The 19,146-nt window shown below is 40.2% G+C and overlaps 1 protein-coding gene across 1 annotated transcript; it reads right to left on the bottom strand.

Annotated features, from left to right (window-relative positions):
• Positions 1 to 1,296: 1,296 nt before the first annotated feature.
• LOC121506125 (nectin-2-like) lies at positions 1,297 to 19,131 on the bottom strand. The gene is made up of 8 exons (XM_041781712.1): positions 18,894 to 19,131; positions 16,716 to 16,798; positions 16,469 to 16,598; positions 14,687 to 15,010; positions 13,864 to 14,193; positions 11,136 to 11,420; positions 10,031 to 10,132; positions 1,297 to 3,902 (listed from the first exon to the last, which is right to left on the bottom strand). Exons 3-8 carry the CDS (start codon positions 16,536 to 16,538, stop codon positions 3,898 to 3,900), a joined length of 1,116 nt encoding a protein of 371 aa, XP_041637646.1. The 5' UTR covers positions 16,539 to 16,598; positions 16,716 to 16,798; positions 18,894 to 19,131; the 3' UTR covers positions 1,297 to 3,897.
• Between the last annotated feature and the right edge of the window lie 15 nt (positions 19,132 to 19,146).

Genomic DNA, 19,146 nt, shown 5'->3' with positions numbered 1-19,146 from the left:
CTTTATTTATATCCTTTAAAAATAGTATCATATATAAGAATAATGTAAATATCATTAGGTAATTCAAAACATTAGTATTTCAGAAGGTAGGTGCATGTTTATGCCAAGCTAAAAGTCTAATTTTTCGTTGTTGACTCTTCAGACAGCTCCAGCTTAAACAAGATATTCTTTTTTTTATGTGTTATTTGAATGTATTTAAAAGTACAGAAACCTTTAGACACCACATATTTCATAACACAGGAGTGTAGAAGAGGAATGAGAGCATCAGTCAGTTAATTCCGTGTTTGGTCTTAAAACAAGAATTTATGGCAGGGGTCGGCAACTAAGTTCAGGCCAAATTTTTTTCTGACCAACTCGATGGTGGACCAAAATTACATCTTCATCAGGCAAAACCTGTCTTTCTGACTTAAAAAAAATACCCTTTTTCTCATCTATGCTACAATATCTTGTACAAAAACATAATTTAATAAAGTTATTTATTTAAAATCAATGAATTTGCTACAGGCTGTTATTATTTATACCAGTACCAGTTAAGTTCCTACCTCAAGCCAGTGTACGTCTGAAGATAAGCAGATGCTGCTTCATTTTCCTATATTTTGTCACGGCTTTTGAATAAATGTTCTGAAATGTGTGAGAAATTGTTGTTTTTGTGATAGCATATATGGATAGATAGATATATAAATCAGTTTTTTAATCAATGTCATCTGCTGGGCCAGGTATTATTGGCGACGGGCCAATTTTGGCCTGCGGGCTGCCAGTTGCCTACCACTGATTTAGGGCATATTTGGTGTCTATAACTTGTACTTTGTCATAGTATTAAAAAAGGTATTGATATTGTTGAATTGTTACTGTTATCATACTTAGGTTCTGGTCTCATGACAATCCTAGATAGGGCAGACTTTATAAGGCTGTCAAATAATATATCTATCTTCTATATCTGAAATTATTTTTACCAAATCAAAAAGCTTTAGCCTAAGAATATGGAGCTGAAATCAAGATGATTCCATCGAGTGACACTGACTTACTCTCACAAAATCAAATATTAATTGTGAAACTCCACACCCATGAATTTCAATTTGAATTTTTGCATGTTAGTCACAGATTACAGAGAAAAGAAGACATGTAAATGCAAGACACCCTGAGAGTCTGAGAGTAAAATTTTAAAATCACTTGAGTGGGCTGTGGAGGAAATGGGTTTCCTTTTACGCAACTTTCTGCTGAGGTTTCTGCACCACCCACAATCTTTACACAACATAAAACAACAATTTCAAAAGAATACAAGCTTATTTACAGAGGTTTGGTCACAAAATTGTTGTATAATTTATTCCAAAGAAGTCTTCAACTCTTACTCAAAATAAAGACAAATAATGCATAAAACAAGAAATAAGTTTGTGGTTTTATCAACAGGCCCTTTGAAAAAAACATATTCACTAACTTAATCATGTTTAGATTAATACTGCTAAAAAACAAAATAAAAAATGAGACAGCAGTAAGAAAACAACTATGTTTTTTTAATAACATTAAAACTTTATAATACTCTTCATATACAGATATCTCCTTCTCATGTTGCAATATTCAAACAAATGTTTACTTTTAAATGAAATAATAGTGTTTAACTACCCTGTACACAGTCTATACGCCATTATTAATATTTTCTATTAAAATCTGTTTTTTTAACACTGGTGTCCCCTTCAGCTTTAGTCATGAAAAAAAAACCTAAAACAATGCAAACAAACGCACCCACACACACGCATGGACATGCTCCAGGTTTCCACACACTGGCCATGTCATCCACACAGGAACAAGTTTGGGTGGTGTTCACCACCCATGACACGGAGGTTACAGGTTGACCACACATCAACACAGCAGCTATAAATAACAAACCTTTCATACTTTCCCACCAAAGCCATTTTTTTCAGTCTGAGTCAAACAGGGCTTGGTCATATGTCAGCCTCAACCTCCCTTCTTTTTATTTACTGTAACTTTGATGCCCAGTGCACAGTTGGCAGCCATAAAATGATCCCCCTCTCTACTTAAAACCACAAAAAGAAGGGTTTTAGGTGATGTGACTTTCTGTGGTGGCCATATGATGTCACATAAGAAGAGATGTTGTGGCTCTTATTTCTAAGCCACTTTAAAGGCTCATGAATCCTATTTTGCTATCTCACATTGGGTGACGAAGCCCCACAAGACATTTTTCCAGTGCTTTGTTGACTTAAGTTGCATTAAATTACCACTGAAATATATCCATGTTTTTAGTATGAAAGTCGAAAGACATTATCACAAATGATTAACTGTTGTAGGGATTTATGGAGCTTTTAGATAATAGACATCTTTGTGTGCTCTTGAAGAAACAACAAGTTGTTTTAATTGATATATCGGCCAACTATATGCCTGCTTTTTAATAGGTTAACTTAGACTCAGACTGGTCATTCTACAGTCTAGAATACTGCCTACAGTCTGTCACTTTGCAGCCTGACAAAAATGTAACATTGGTAAAAATATTTACAGCTCTTGCATATGCTCTGAAGCTGACAATGAAGGCATACAATTTTACACACAGGCTGTGCATAATACGGTATACCTCACTGAAACAGCTGTGCAGCACAGGCACAACCATTTCAATGAAAAAAGCAAGCATTTGAACTTAAATTTCACTATTATGTTATTGATGCCCCTATTGTAAAAATAAAATCAACATAACAGGGATATTCCCACAACGTAAGGCTGTCCTCTCTGCAATATAGCTAGCATAAACTATTAGCTACGTATGCACTGATGTAGCTGAGTTTATCTTGCACTGGCACATATGCTAACAGGGAAGAGAGAATCAAGAACAGTGCTTCTAGGATTTTCTTTCTTTTTTGTGGCAATGGAAGCTGAAGCGGAATAAGTTAGGGTTTTCAGTAATGGGTTACTTTTTTTAAACAAGGAACTAATAATAGACTTAACTGCAAAACTATCCTATTATGTTATTTGTAATCTAAGTACTCTCACAGATTATGTTGTAGCTCAACACTGGTTACAACTACATGAAATGATTTATCTTTTTCAGGAGCTATCCTACATTGCCACAACCTCTTCAAACTGAAAAACTCTTAATCTGGATATATCGACCTAAATTAGAAAAATATAGACTTTACCTTGCAAACATATCTGCATGCACACAAATCCATGCACACCACAAGAAAAGCTGCTGACCCATCACTCTGAGTGAGCTAGAAAATCAATATAACTGCTATAACTGTTAGAAAGTGATTTAAACATGTAATATACACATTAATTAAGATAACCTAAAAGACTATCAATATGTAACATTGGCTTTAAGCCACTTTCTAGCTGATGCTATTATTAGCCAATGGTCGTTGTGAGGATTGAAAATATATCCTTTTAAGTCAAAATATGTCTGTATTCTCCATGTTTTCATTGCGTAATGTCTTTTCACAGATGCTCATCAACCAAAATAAGGCGCAAGGATATCAAAGGTTGGACTCTCTCCATTTTTAGGTCTCAAAATTTCAAAACATTAGAGAACAATCAATTTTTCAGCCTTGAGTGTGAGGTTAATGAAAAGGAAGAAAAGGGAAATGGCCGCCATGTGAACACTAATAATGGCTTTTTTGTATCACAAGAAAATTATCACAAATCAAGAAAACTAAAGTTATCTTTAGACTTAAATTAACTAGTTTAAGTTCTGTTTACTTCTGATAAAAGACATGAGAAGTCTGTCAGCATTGGTGGTATTGTCACAGTCCGAGGGAGCAGAATCAGCACCGTCAGCTCCGCTCTGTTCCCTTCCTCTGCACGCTGAACTGGAGGGCACGGTGCTGAGCAGCTAGGTCAGGCTCCGAGCTCGGCTGGACCTTCATCAAAGCAGCAGTGATGCCAGCCTCCGAATCAGTCTGCACAGAGAGAAAGAGATAAAGTTTAATGACTAGGGTTGCCAAAATAAATTTCCACTTTTTTAAAATTCTTCCTCAGCAGCATGCACATCCTGTCAGGCTTTGAGACCCTTTTCCTGACGAAGCACCCCTGAGATTTCAACATTAAAAAGGTAAAGAAATACAAGTTTAAATGAGGACAGAAGGTCATTTGAGGGGACGGACCCAAACTTTTCACACATTAAACCACCTTCTGCAAATATAGTGTAATAAGCCCAACTCCACAGATTGTTTTTTTATTGATTTAGAAGATATTATTTGAGGCAATGTGGATTTTTTTTCCTTTTTCTAAAAGTGCCAAAAGTTGTGTTTATCAGACCTTGAACATGTAGAGCCAGATAGCACCCTCTGCTGCATTAAAAGATAATATTGCACTATATCTTTTTGTCAGATCAACTTAACTTGTCCATATTTACATTGATTTTTAACTGTATTGCAAGGCATCGTTACATCCCTGTGGATAACATTTCCCATCCCACTTAAATTATTTTAAGCCTCCCTGTTGTCATTCTCCAAACAACTACTCTTTGTCTGGACAGGAAAAGTGAAGAATGAGAGTTTCCACAGCAAAAATGTCACAATGTCAGGGGGCAGAGGTGGTGTTTCCTTGTTATAACTCCCCAAGAAAAATGCAAAAGTAAACAGTGAGAATGCACACAGAGTCCCTAAAACATCCAGTCTGCACCAACAATTCAAAAACATTGCAGGAATTCCAAGGCTATAAAAACATGCCTGCCACACTTTAATATACATGTGGCAGCAGTGTGCGCCACTTAGAGGCAACTCGGCAAGATCTACGTCTATTACACTGAAGCTGAAGGGATAGAGTCAAGGCTTAGCAGCCAATTAGAGCAGGTGGTTCAAGTTAACTGCAGTGGGGCCAAAAACTTGATGCAAAACACAGCAGAGACCACAAGTGTATCTAATAAATGGCTGATTAGTATAGATAGTGAAGATAATTCACAAGTGCCTTAGAACTGCACTTCTTATGGTCAAAAGGGGGGAAATTATGCAGATACTAGTATGAAAGAGTTTATGGCCTCAAGTGCTAGTTTTAAGTCCTCTTTAATGAAGTATGATGTTACTTTTGTAAATCATGGTCCTATTTTGAGGAAAAGGGGAAAATAAATCAGGGTAGGTCTTAGAGCGGGGATTCTTAGTGAACTACAAGTCCCTACCAGACTATAGCCTTTTTATGGTAGCCTGAATTAGCACACTGATTAACATACCAGGGTCAAAATGTCACTTCAAAGAGTTTTATTCTGTTATATCACACAATCACATGGCAACTATTTGTTTGAAATCTGTCTCAGGAAACATAAGGACTCCATGATATAGGATTGCATAGTTATTCCTGGCTCATGTTCAGGCTGAGGTGGTACCATTCTGATCATGCATACTGTGAACTTTCGGAGGCGGTCTGGGCGTATGCTCCCCTGGAGAAAAATGTCTACATTTTGAAGTTAATAATAAGTGTTTCACTTAACTGCGTGAGGTCAATTTTTCCCTACTCCTAGGTGTTGTTTCTCTGTCGCCGTGGTTACAGTTTTGCAGTCTAGCTCACAACAGGTGCCACATCCATCACATCAACGTCACTGTTTATTTTCCTCAAAGATATCATGAATGTCATGCTTTCCTACCTCTAATCTCTAAGGATCAGTGTTACTCTAAGTTCTTCCCCCATGATTCAAGTCTTGAACATGTTTAGATACTAGACCGGATGCAGTCACTCCCCTGCACTTCCTGTTGAGTTTCAGATTAAAAGGTGCCACTTGAAACATTCACTTTCATGACTGAAAGACTCTTATCAGTGGCTCACTTCCTGTCTCGCAGCCACGTTACCAAGCCTCACAGTCTGTACATCTCCACCAGGCCACACCAAAGAAATCAAGGACCCAAATAGAGCAGTGGCATTTTACTGGAAGAACCTCAGGCCTTGGTCCAACTTCCCAGCCGTGATTGATTGAAGCAGGCAGAGGCTGCATTACGCCCACTGATTCAGAAAGAACCACAAAAGGCTTTGTGGCAGCCGAGGTTTAACTAAAGCCGCAGACATTACAACTTTACAGGCCATTCACAGCGAGCCTCTCTGCAGCCGAGCATGGACAGACTCTAAATATTGTTTCAGTTTTGGTTTTACAGTATTCTGCTCAAATCTGACGTATTTAGATGTTAGACTTGTGCCACCCCGCTCTAACAGCTTGTTTGGCTTCCTTGTTTGAGTTTGGGTCATACAAGAACACATTATCATCCAAATTTAGACACACAAGGCTTTTTTCTTTTCCCATGAGAAATCTTATATTTCATACGTTGTTTTGTCTGTGGTTCTAGACAGTCTGAAGTGGATGAGACTTAATCGGATGAGGATGATCTTTCCCCACTTTTTTCATAAAGATTTGAGTCCTTATCTGGTGAATAAGTTTAGTTTTTAAATATTATCCTCTTCTTGAATTAAATTTTTCAAATACTGGGAGAGCAAAGATTGCTTGGGCATGGTCAATCAGACCAAATCCGAAAAAACCTTAAGACAACTTGTCTGTCAAATGATAATAATACTAATTGTAAAGAGTCAGATGGTCTGGAGCTTTCTGATTTGAATTTACCACAAGCTGCCACCAACAACGTAAACTGTAGTCTGACTCCCACCACAGTAAAAGCCTATGCTCTCTGCCAAACAGCCCACGCAAAGACAGGAAAATACAGTAACTGTGTGTCTGTACAGTGGAGTGTAAGAGGGGACGTTGTTATCAACTGGGCAGCCTTTCAACTTCAGCCTCTCGTCCATCTTGTCACTGCTCTGGGCCCCCCTAATGTCTGTCTGCGTTCCTCCACCATTAGAAGGATTAAAAAGACAAAAGAGGGGGTCTTTTCTTCTGGCTGCTAACTCGAGACAATCAGCAAGAACCACTTGTTATTCTGCTCAGGATTCAAGAAGTTGGAAAACCAGGCGCAGTGTGGAAAGTCTGGAGCAAACAGGAGTTTTTGTTGTCGTTGAGAATCTATTTTTACTGTGACCCAGCTGTGATCTATTCCAAGATGTTCCATACCGAGCTCTGGCCTCAGATACTTGTGCAAGATCCAACACAGCACTATCAATCACATGTAGTTTTTAAGTGTTAGGCCTTTCTGTTATCTGGCTGATGGTTTAACGGGATTAGAAAAATAAACACTTAAATCATCGGCAAACTTGATGCATTTGTTGTGAGCGAATCCTGCTTTTTAGATTTAGATTTGATGAAGTGACAAGGAAAGAAATATTTTGTTGATGTGTCAGTGGGTTTCCATCGTCAAGACAGGAGGAAATTTGGGCATCTGTTTCCTTATCGAAAAGACAAATAAAGACAAGGTGGAAAAAGGAAACTTCTGCACCACCCTTTCCCTTTCCAGTCAGGTAAAAAAAAAACTTAAATATTGAAGACTTGCTTGAAGTCTCAGACTGTAAAAGGAAGACTTTGTTGTCATCTTTTGTAAAATAATGCCAAATTATTGGTTATTTTCTTGAGTAATTCTGAGCCTTGAGACCTGAAAGCCAAACCATGACCCAAGAGGAATTTGTCCACTTTATAGAAACCTTCCCAGGCTGCATTGTTTGATAAATAGTTTTTGTATTCATTGGGATTCCTCCTGTGATTTTGGTTAGCCCATGCTAAATTGTACGTTGCCAAAACCAGAGGAGCCCTGAGACAGCTGCGACCTTGAGACATCATCTCCCATGTTTGTTTTTCTTCCTCCACAACTTTAGTTTGGCCAGCAGCTGCACCAACATGAGCCAAGGCTTCTGTTACTACTACGATAAGTTTGGTTTTCCCGACTATCATCGATGGCGAAGAAATTTATGTTAAAGAGGAAATGGGCACCGATCCACACGCCAGCACCGTGCTGTTTCCATGACACCCTTAGAGGACTGAAGGAGAGGTGTTAATGGGAGTCAAGGGAGTACTGATATGCATGTTTCAGCAAGCCCTCTGACACCTCAGTGTGAAAAGTAGCTGTGACTGAGGCATGTGAGCTGACCTTTAGAGGGTTTTCAGGGAAATCAGTGTGACATTTCTTGGTTTGATGACACCTTTTTCACTCTCACTTTACCCACGATGACTTACAGTCACTTCCTTTGTGGTTAAGTCTGCCATATGTACTGCATTTCCCAAGAAGAGATGCAACAGAGGAAATCCCTTTTCATGTTTAAAAAAACCTTTTAGATGCAATTACCCTATAATGCCAATGACAACGTGAACATGTAGCTTCCCATTGTTCATAGAACCCCATCACTTTTGTTAGTTGGAGGTTCGTAGATATTTCCTGCCCTTTTATGATAGAGGACAGGGGACATCATACAGATTTGTGACATATTGATTCAAGACACTGTTTGACAAAAGGAAAAAAAGCCCCCAAGTTGGGGGTGTTACTGGCTCTACTCTAGACGAGTGTGGGCACTTTTACAACTAATTTATCAAACATGTCAGAAATCTACCCAACAGGTTGGGAGCAGCTGATTGGGCGGTGGTTGGTTGTTGTGTCCAGGGTTGCCAGGTCTGTGTGACAAAACCAGCCCAATGGCCGATAAAAACTAGCCCAAAACAAGCCCAATGCTGAAATTCAAAATAATACAGTTAAAACCTCTGCCATACTGCATATATTGCTTGAGTTCCTGCAGACATTCTGCTTTTCTGTGGGTGGCGTGTATGTCTGTGTGTCATCTTCCATGTTTTCCTGCCTCTCTGCTGGTTGTTGTAGTTGTACTTGAGTGTAACTAGAGTAGTTTTTCTGCTACAATATAAAAGACTCATACACAAGACACAGGGGCGCGCAACTACCAACTTTCCGAGGGGTATGCGGATACATCACAGCCCTGCCCCCAGTTTAGAGCTTTTCAAAGAGCTGATGAATTATGGGTGTCTGGGTATTTATATGTCATATTTTGACATTTACTGTAGTTCTGTGACTCTGTTAACTTAATGGGATGCTTTCTATTTTTTTCCTCTAATTTTTGATACTTTTAGCTTAAGGGGGAGGGTCCCCATGTTTTCTCTTTCCCCTTGGCCTCCAAATGGCTTAAACCGGCCCTGCCTCACACCTGCAGCTCCCCCTCACAAATCGTTCTGTCCTGTCAGTTTGTTGCTTTCATTTTTCTGTTTCTGTCCTTTTGACAGTATTTATTATTAGTACATTTAAGACCAAATAAAACACCCACATTAGGACAAGTTTTACTCAATTTTACATTATTTTAAGATATGATCCGTGTGGGTTTGGCTCGTTGAGGATGATGCGCAGCACAAAAGTCATCATCAAATACGAGTATGGGAGAGCAGCGGCAGGAAATGACTGAAGAAATGTGTTAAAACACATTAGATGCTCCAGAATCGTGTCAGAAAAACTTCAGCATATCTTTCACGTTCAAGCAGTCGTTAATCCTTTTCACCACAAATATTTTAACTACAGCAGCTTTAATTAAAACTTTAATTATCAGCTTTGCTCAATCTCCCTTAGATGAGCTTCTAAGTGCTCATAAACTCCCAGGATGTTTTCCATCCATGCAACCACAAGAAACAATTCATCATATTTATGACAATGACAAGGCACTCAAGACTCAGCAGTGAACTAATCCTGCAATAAAGGAATACCCATAGAAGTTAAAGTACTATATTTTACACTCATCTTGTTGTGTTTGAGTCATTTTTAAAAGCTGCTCAGAAAAACCTCAGACCTCCCTTTAACTCTGAATCAGTTTGAATCAACTTCACTGCACTAAATGCTTCCCATTCACATTCTTTGCTCGTGTTTTCCTGAGCTACTGGAAGACTCCAAGTGCCTAACGGAAATCCACATTCACATAACAGGACAAGTATTTTTCATGACTGCTCTAATTTGCTCTTCCGACCCTTGCACCTCCCACAATTCTTTGAAAACCACAGCTGCTCCACACTATGTTATTTAACCAGTGCTGCTCTATGTTTGGGGTGGATTAAAAGAAATGACACCTCGTAAAACGCACACAAAAACAGCCATTACACTCTGCCGAGTCATTAAATATGAGAGAAGAGTAAACTTAAGGTTTTTGTGGGAAGTGTAGCTGCAGAGTTTGGACTCACCATCGGTGCAGATGAAGCACTTGCAGCAACAGACACACAGACAGAGGAGGAGGATGGCCGCCACACCGCACACAGAGAGCAGGATGACCATGGCTGGACCCACTGAGGCACAAAAACACAGCAGCATTTACTCCCCAGCACTGTTTAGGTTCTAAAAATACAGCATGTTAAATGTATAACATCTGGGCGTAGAATGTGAGGTGACCAGAAGAAAGAAGGTCTTAGGAGAAATGTAATCCTTCTCATATGCTGGGACATTACAGGACTCAGGACCCCTTCAAAGCAGCCATAATTACTCCAGACTAAAATAGGCAGAGGATGCAAACATGTGGAAAACAAACGCTTTCATTATACAGCAACTCAGCAACCAATGATGGGAAGCTTCACTGCTTTTTTTTGCAGGGAGAATGCCTGCATGTTTTTATACATTTACTACATCTAATCTATTTACAACTTTCCTTGTACAAAATGTGCACTACACGGATTACTTTGGGAAATCTGTATAGGGGAATATTTATTTAGGCTTTTTTGTTGTCTTTTATTGATGTAGAGCACTTTGTTGAACAAAACAGCTGATTGGTGCACTCCAGTTGAAAAAACATAGATGTGGTGTGCCAAAGTGGAGATAAAATAAAGCAACTTTCCAGTACAAAAGTAAAGTGCTGTGAATGTTTTCGATCATTTTCCCAGATGTATATTTTAAGTAAGGTTTTTCTTAAAATTAGCTGAACTACATAACCAAAATATCCCTATCTACACTGCTACATATCCTAGTTCCCATGGTGGCACGGACACTGGTCTCTCCTTAAAGGGGCCACGCTGACAGGCATCCTCTGTGGCTGTTACAATTGAAAAGTACGCCATAGACCCCCTTAAAACATACCAAACTATCACTTAAGGGGCCATGAGATGAATCTGAAAGGTCTGCGGATCTGAATTTGTTTTGTGAGCAGGAAAAAAGTTTCTCTTCTGGGACTCCCCAGACTAACCAGAAAAAACATCTCGATACTCATCTACCTTAATTAGCTGAGTTGTTTCTAGACTCTTAGACTTATTTGGTGTGCGAACTTAGTCAGTCATGAAAGAGGATAAACAACCTCCTCACCATCTGAGTTCAGGGATACTGTCAGCGGTTTCTCCAGTCCTGGGTGATGCACAATACATTTGATGGATGAGTCGCTGAGCAGCCCTGATTGGAACAACAGCGTGCTCGTCACTATCATCGTGCCGTCGCCCTGGTTGTAGGAAGAGGAAACGGGTGGTCCAACGGTTTTGTTTTCCCCACCGACATCCCACGTGATTTCTGCTGCTGGACGGGATTGCGCTGTGCAGTTTGCTTCAGTGAAGCCTGAGGGAGAGGTGACATGGTTCACCTCTGGTTTGGGCAAAACTGTTGAAATAAAAAAACATTGTTGAGATTATTAGATTACATTTATTCTGTCTTCATAAAGATTATTTTATATTACTAGGAGTGAGGTAAATGAGACATATCTGTTAAAAGTGAGGCCAAGACTAAGTGCAGATTCATTTCTTCTGATGCTGATGGTTTTGGTCGTTTTCATCACGTATTGTTGAGTCTTCCTGATGCTGACGGCTGTTTTGATTTAAATCTGAGCATGTCAATCACAGCAAACAGAAAGCAGAGTTTTGTTCTTCTGCCTTCATAATGGAGCTGGAGAGACGTCGCATGTCAATCTCTGCTCCACGACAACAATGACACGAGTTGTCCCCCGAAGGGCCGCCAGAGAACAGAAGCGAAGCGGCTTTTAGTGACTCTGTGTGGTTGTGTTTGTGTGTCAGATTGGACTGAGCTTGTTTGGCAGAGCGAGGAGAGAACTGCACACTAAAGGCCTTGTGTCCCGGGGAACAGTGAGCCACTCATCCCCCCCGGGCTGTCTCCCAAATTAATCACCACTTTCCCCTCGGTGACACCCCTCCCTCTGTCCACATCACTCCGAAAACACAGACACATGAAGGAGATCAGCAGTGCTGGAACGTCAACCTAAAGTCACAGAGAGGTGCACTCTTGACTTTGTGGTTTACACCTCAGAGGAGGAAAATATCAGCCAGGGTTAAGTGCTGTCAGGGGACACAAAGCGCCGTCACAAAAGCAGGTCAGAACAGTAGTTTAATGACCAGAATAACTCTCACCTCAGGGCCGCTTGTGGTTTGTTTATACACCACGCTTCCCTTTCCTGCTGAGGGACGCAGACTCACACTAGCATGTTTCCTCTCAGGCTACGATACTGTATAGCATCTCATGTCCTGTACGGTAGGAAAGAGCATGGTTGTCTTGCTTTTTTTTTTTTAGCTGTTTTCGTCTGTACTTGACATTATTATGTTTGTAAAAAAATTAATCTAGACTAATCTGTTTGAGTTAACCTAACACCATAGGTCAAACATCATAAGCTTGATGAACAGAAGGGAGCTGAGGAAGCACATCAAATTATGCCTTACTCCAGTATTATTGCTGTTAACCCTAAGAATAATAGGGACGAAGCAGAAAACACTTTAAGCTTTGCTTTGTCAGATTTGAAAAAAAAAAAAAAAAAAAAAAAAGCCGGAAATTGCATGATTGATAAGGAGCTGGTTCCAAAATAGCTGCATCAAACAGGATGATATGTATGCAGCGGCTGCAAAGACAAGGATAAACTGGCTGCCATTGTTCATTTCTATGCTTCAACAACAGCGATAGCCAGGACCAGAGTGGTTCTGTTTTTGGGTTGTCCATCCGACCATTGGTCCCGGCCATTCTTATGTCAAAAAAGGAGGGATTTTCATCTGAATTAGCACAAACTCCCACTCTGACTCAAGGGTGAACTGCAAAAACTTTGGAGTCACAAGGTCAGAACAACACAGGACCCTGTTCTTGGCCCACCACTGCAACCGTATACCTCCCGAGATGGTAGTTCTAGAAAGTATTTTCCCTCAAGACTTAATTAAAATGCTGTTCTATCATGCCGTCATTGGATTCTACTCTAACTTTTAAGTTTAATTGCTAAACAAGCTTGTGTTTTAATTAAAGACAGGGTGTTTCCCAGAAGTGGAGTATGACGGAAGCTATGGAGCTGCAATATAAATGGTGTAGGAGTGTTTTTATGACCTAATAAAAAAATAATACACAAGATATATCCACCTCTGCTTCATAAAATGTCACTGTTCTTTTGTTAGTAATGTGTCTGGTAAGTAACCCAACCTAACAGAAGTGTAATGGACACCATTTCTCAAGACTGTGTCTGCGTTAAAGATCTGACTGATTGCTGTCTCTCTCAACAATTAGTGTAGTGCAGCTTAAGACAGTTAATTTATGTTTTCTGATTCTGAATCTGTGGAGGAAATGAGAAGTCTGTCAGTGCATGTTGATTGTGGCATCCCCTGTAAACAAAGAAAGACCTCTTATGTGCTTATTACTGCCATGCCCATGTGTAAGATGTATTTTCAACAAGAAATCATATTCTGCCTTCTTCCAGTCACTTATTGACAACATCTGCTGTTGAAAATGTTTCAGCATCCTGCTGTTGATCACTGCGTCCTGTATGAGAAGGTTGGCTAGCCTTCCCTTGAAGAGAGGTGCACCAAAACTTGTGTTTAATACATTTTAAGGCCCGCATTGGTAAACTACCACCTTACATTTCAACCTTGAGTCGCGGTAGCTACATGACTTTTAACTGAACCACAGAAAGCCTGTGGGCCAAAGTAACACAAATATTGTGATGCTGTATAATAAAGAAATGCAACTCTTTAGGGAAAACTAAAGGTTAAAGGCTGAGAGAGACAGCAAAACTTGCATTCAGCTTTACAACCATACAACACGAGGAAAAGATGGTACTGACCATACACAGAGAGGCAGGTGGTGGCGCTCTTCGTCCCGTCTGGATACGTGTGAAACTCACAGGTGTAGCACGCCTCGTCCTCTGTCCTCACCTCCTTGATGGTCAGCTGGGTGTCCCCCAGACTTTGGCTCAGATCAACCCGACCTACAAACTGTTCCGCCGTGCTGTGTTTGCCATGCTTGGCGTAGGAGGCGACGGTCGTGGAGTCGCCCTGCTCTGCGGTCTTCCTCCACAGCACCTGGTGCACCCTCCCAGGGAGGGTGTACCAGCAGGAGAGGGTGGTGGACTTCCCGTTCACGGCTGTCTTGTTACCCTCCTGGCGCGCTCTACCTGCAAGAGGAACATAATAAATGAATAAATATGTCATCATGGTGTTTGTGGGGTTTTGTTTGCTTTTGTGTCATGGCAACAACAGGAAGAGTCAAGGCTAGCCGGCTGAGTGGGCTAAGTCCCCTGCTGGTTTTAGAGCTCAGGTTTTTGCCGACTTCTTCCTGTCTCCTAAGAGATCTAGAGAGAAAAACAAGCAACTCGGTGACCCTAATTAGGACGAGCTGCAGGAAGACTTTGACTATGTGGAAAAAGGACAAAAGTTAAAATGTTAGGAGTCAGCTTCAGAGCTAAGAAATGCTTATCAAAGATAACCTCTCCTTTATAATAACAGAAGCTGAGAACAGAAACTCTCAGACAATAGAGTTTCTACTATTTCTGAACATTTATATTTGACCCTGTGTGATTTTAAAACACACTGTACTTTCAAACTTGAACAATAATTTCTAAGTGTTGATTTTTCATGTTTAGCTGGAAACATTGGTAGTTCACTCACCTGTGACAATAACGCACGTCCTAGCATCCTGCGCTCCGGTAGGGAAAACGTCAAACACGCAGCGGAAGCATCCCTCGTCTTCAGGCCGCACGCTCTTGATGGTGATGAATGAGGCGTCATTGCTATTAGCTGTGAGCTGCACGTTAGGATCCTGAAGGCTGATCCTGACCGGCATGCTCTGCTCGTACGCCAGCAGAACCTTGTTGTACTTGTTGAGCCAGCGGACCTGGCGGACAGAGTCGCTGGGCTTCATGGTGATGTTACAGCCCAGGAGGAGGGGGTGGTTAACCTCTGCGGTCAGACTGGCAGGAGCTAAAACCTGACCTAAAGAAAAAAAAAAGAAAAAAAAGAAAAAAGAAAGAGTCAAATTTAATCTTTTTGCTGGGGAGGAAAGTTTAATGCTAGACTCGTCTGGAGTTTGAGATAAAAATAAGGTTCAAAAGCAGTGAAAAACACCCATCACTGCTGCGGTACAGTTCATTAACGAAAGGGTGAAAGAAATACTGACATTATACGTTATGTACTTCAATGTTTTATGAATGTAATGTATTATGTGTCACTGGTTACTGTCACGTAAAAGTTAAATGAATGTACAGATGCATCTAAAAAAGAGAATATTATGAAAAAAAACATTATTTTTCTGTAATTTAGTGTAAAGATTGACCTTTCCATTTACTCATGATTCAACACAGATAAAAGAGATATATTTCAAGACTTTATCTTTTGTTTTAATCTTGATGATTACCGCTTACAAAAAAAACAAACAACAGAAATAATGCAAAACATCAAACAAGAAAATTGTTTTTAATAAAGAAAATGTGACCATCTGGAAAATTTAGGTTAGTTCATGCACTCAATACTTCGTCAGGGCTACTTCTGCAAGAACTACTGCATCAGTACAATGTGGCATGGAGGCAATCAGTCTATGGCACTGCTGGGTTGTTATGAAGCCCAGGTTGATATGATAGCAGCCTTCAGCTCATCTGGATTGTTGAGACTAGTAGGGGTAGTTATGGCTTCCCTGTGAGCAGGTGCCAAGTCCTGCTGGAAACGGAAATCTGTATCTCCATAACGTTTCTCAGCAGATAGTGTGTTTTAAAATCTCCTGGTGGAGATGACTCTGGACTTGATAAAGCACAGTGGACCAACACCAGCAGATGAGCACCCCAAACCATCACTGACTGTGGAAACTGAAAACACTGGACTCTCTCTGATCTTACCCCAGACTGTCGGACCTTGATTTCAAAATTAAATACAAAAATTTGCTTTCACTTGAAAAAAGGACTTCAGATCACTGAGCAGCTGTCCAGTTCTTTTTCTCCTTAGCCCAAGAGGTATGCTGATGACATCTGTGGTTCAGGAGTGGCTTGGCTCTAGTAACACAACACTTGCAGCCCATTTCCTGCTACATCTGTGTGTTGGCTCTTGAGCCACTGACTAAAGCTTTAGTCCACTTCTTATGAAGCTCCCCTAAGTTCCTGAATCTGCGTCTTTTGTCAGTCCGCTGAAGGCTGAGCTCATTCCTGTTGTTTGTGCACTTTATCTTCAAACTCTTTCCCTTCCAGTCAACGTTCCATGAATATGCTTTGATACCGCCTCTAAAAACAGCCTGCCCTTTCAGCAATGACCTTCTGTAGCTAACCCTCCTTGTGGAGAGTGTCAATGATTGTGTTCCAGACAAGAGTCCAGTCAGCTGTCTTCCTCATGATTGTGGTTGTGCCATCAAACTGTCAGTCAAATCAGCCAAACTTTTATATCAGAAATAAGTCAATGGTAGCGTACCTTTTGTCCTTGAAACAGCCGCCCCTCCTATCCACAGCAGCAGGCACAGACGCAGCGCAGGTCCACACATCTCACTCTCAGGCAGGGTTACAACCTCGCACACTGACCCAATATCACATCCAGGCTGCAGCTGCAAACACAAACAGTGTCAGAGCGCTGCCACAGCTAAAACCACAAACCTCAAACTAGCCTGTGGCTATGAGAAAAAAAACCTGGCTTGAAAAAAGAGGCTGTGATGTAGACGTACTCCGCTGTCAGCCGTCCAGTGTTGTGACTTCTTCGGGCTGTTGTAGGTCACCACAATTGTGGCTGCATGTTACACACTGTCTACTGTAATGAGAGGCCAGAGGATGACATGATCACTGAAGGCATCACAAAGATTACACTCTTCACTCCACAGGGGAGGAAAAACATAAAAATATTAATAAAAGCTCATTTACAGACATTTGTTTGGGATGTTAAGTCATCTTTACCTCCTAGTTTTCATGGTGACTCAAGGTGTAAACATTAACAAAAGCAGTTTCACAGTAAAGGAACATTACCTGGGGGATTATTGAGGTTTTAGGGTAATGAGCAACATGAAAATCCCGCCCCATTAGTCCCACATTCATCTGGCAGCAAAACAAGCACCTACTTCAAAGTCTAGACACGATTAAACCCTAAGGTTTCAAAATAAGCTACCTAGAAACAAATTATAGTGGTTAGATGATGCAAGAGATGATGAGGTATTTAGTCATTAAGGTGAGAATTTAAGGTGTGTTTGCCAAGCAGGTCAACTATAAACATTAAATCATGTTTAAAATCAAATGTTTTTAAAAGATGCTGCTTAAGAATCTATTTAAATGTTTCTTTATCTGGATAATTAGGTAGAAATAGAAGTAATCAGGCATAAGATGGCTTTAGATGGCAGCTAAATGTGATGTTAAGTGGACTTTGTGGGAGAGAGAAACCCGCCTAAACCACAACACAGACCGGGTCCAGACCTCAGAGATTTATAGGCGTTATTTGCTCTTTTACAGCGCCAAGTCATCTGGCTTCAAACACGCAGCCTGCTCCTGTTGGGCAGCGGTTAAATCACGTTTCCTCTACAAAAACAACGGCTGACAGGGCTGCTGTACAAAGCCACAACAAACCTCAGACTGTGAGGGCTTTTAATTTGAAACCCCAGCAGATAGAGCTGAATACAACAGCCTAAGTTATAGTTTTTTATTCAAGAAAACGTTCATTTGCTTTTCAAGGCCATTAAAATCTCATGTTACTCAAAGAGAGATTAAAACCAGGTGAGACACCTACATCCAGATGTGCAATACAGACTTTTTGCTGCCACAGCTGGTCAAGTACCACAAAACAGGTATGACTTCAAATTTCTTTAACAGGATGTTGAAGGAGCAAATGGTAAAAAATCATTACCTTTGCCATATTGATGTAATCTAAAGGCAGGAAGAAAGAATATACCTTTAATCAACGAATGTAGGAGGCATAAATCTTTCACTTCTCAAGTTTAGCATGTGGAAACCAGAAAATAAGATACAGGCATCAAACAGGACACTTTTTGCTAAAAGAGATTATTGAAAATAGGGCAACTCGCAAAATTAGGCACTTCATGGGTTGCAGGCCTGTTTTTTAGCTTGGAAATAAAAAAAGTGTATCGAATGCTTGGCATGCATGCTGCAGATTAGCCATTAAAGATTAATAAATTGAGAAGTGATACAAGAAAGCATAATAATTTTATTAAAATAACGAAGTTATACTTCATTTCAGATATTAAGGCTATTTTAGATCTCTGGGCAAGTTAAAGAAGTGAAATTTGAAATAAAATGAACCGCACATTTTAGAGAGGGAAAGTCTGGATTTAAACGTGATAGGGAAACTTCGTGGTTTTCAAATCTTCACTTTTGCAGGTTTACATCATATAAGAAAATATTGCAAAATGAGGAAAAATGCCCTAAAAGGCAGCGATATTAGCAAAGAAGCACATAGTTACACAATATCACTCAAAATACAGGGAAATAATGCAGTTTGTAATTTTCTGCCATTTTCTGTCGTTGAGAACCATTTCTATTCACAGAAAATGTCGAATAATACAAATTTATCGACGGGTAGTCAATGAAGTCTTTAAAATACAAGAAACTTTTACAGTAATTACCTTATGTTACGCACGCGCAACAAAGAAAAGGGCGATAAAAACCTTTAAGTCATGAATCACATTATTAAAAGGAAATTCGACATATTTCTTAAACAGTTCAATGCAAATGTACAAAGAAGGAGCTGTTTTTGGACAAGCATTAATATCTTCAACGACAGGTGCTCAAGTATTTCCCAAAATGCCGATTTAAGTTTGATAGGAACGCCAAAACTTGAAACTATAACGCAATAACGGTTTAAACCGTCGCGCAACTCCGTAAACTCAAAAGTTTAAACTTACCCGGTGACAGCAAACGGTCCAGTGACTAAAAGTGAGCTCCCTGTGTTTGAAATGCTCTCAGAGCTCCAGGTGAGGAGAAAGTGAAGTACAGAAAGCCATAGTTCAGTCATTTATCAGACTGAAGAGTTCCTGCTGCCGCTGTTCACTCCCACATCCTTCCAACTACAACTCTTCTTCTACGATTCTGGGCACACAGAGACGTCTACTGGCCATAGAGTGTAACTACACCTGAAATTCACTGCACTGTTGTGAA

This window comes from Cheilinus undulatus, linkage group 24 (genome assembly GCF_018320785.1).
Source record: "Cheilinus undulatus linkage group 24, ASM1832078v1, whole genome shotgun sequence".
Lineage (NCBI taxonomy): Eukaryota > Metazoa > Chordata > Actinopteri > Labriformes > Labridae > Cheilinus > Cheilinus undulatus.
Note: the sequence above shows the minus strand (reverse complement) of the source record. Positions and strands in the feature narration are given on the sequence as shown.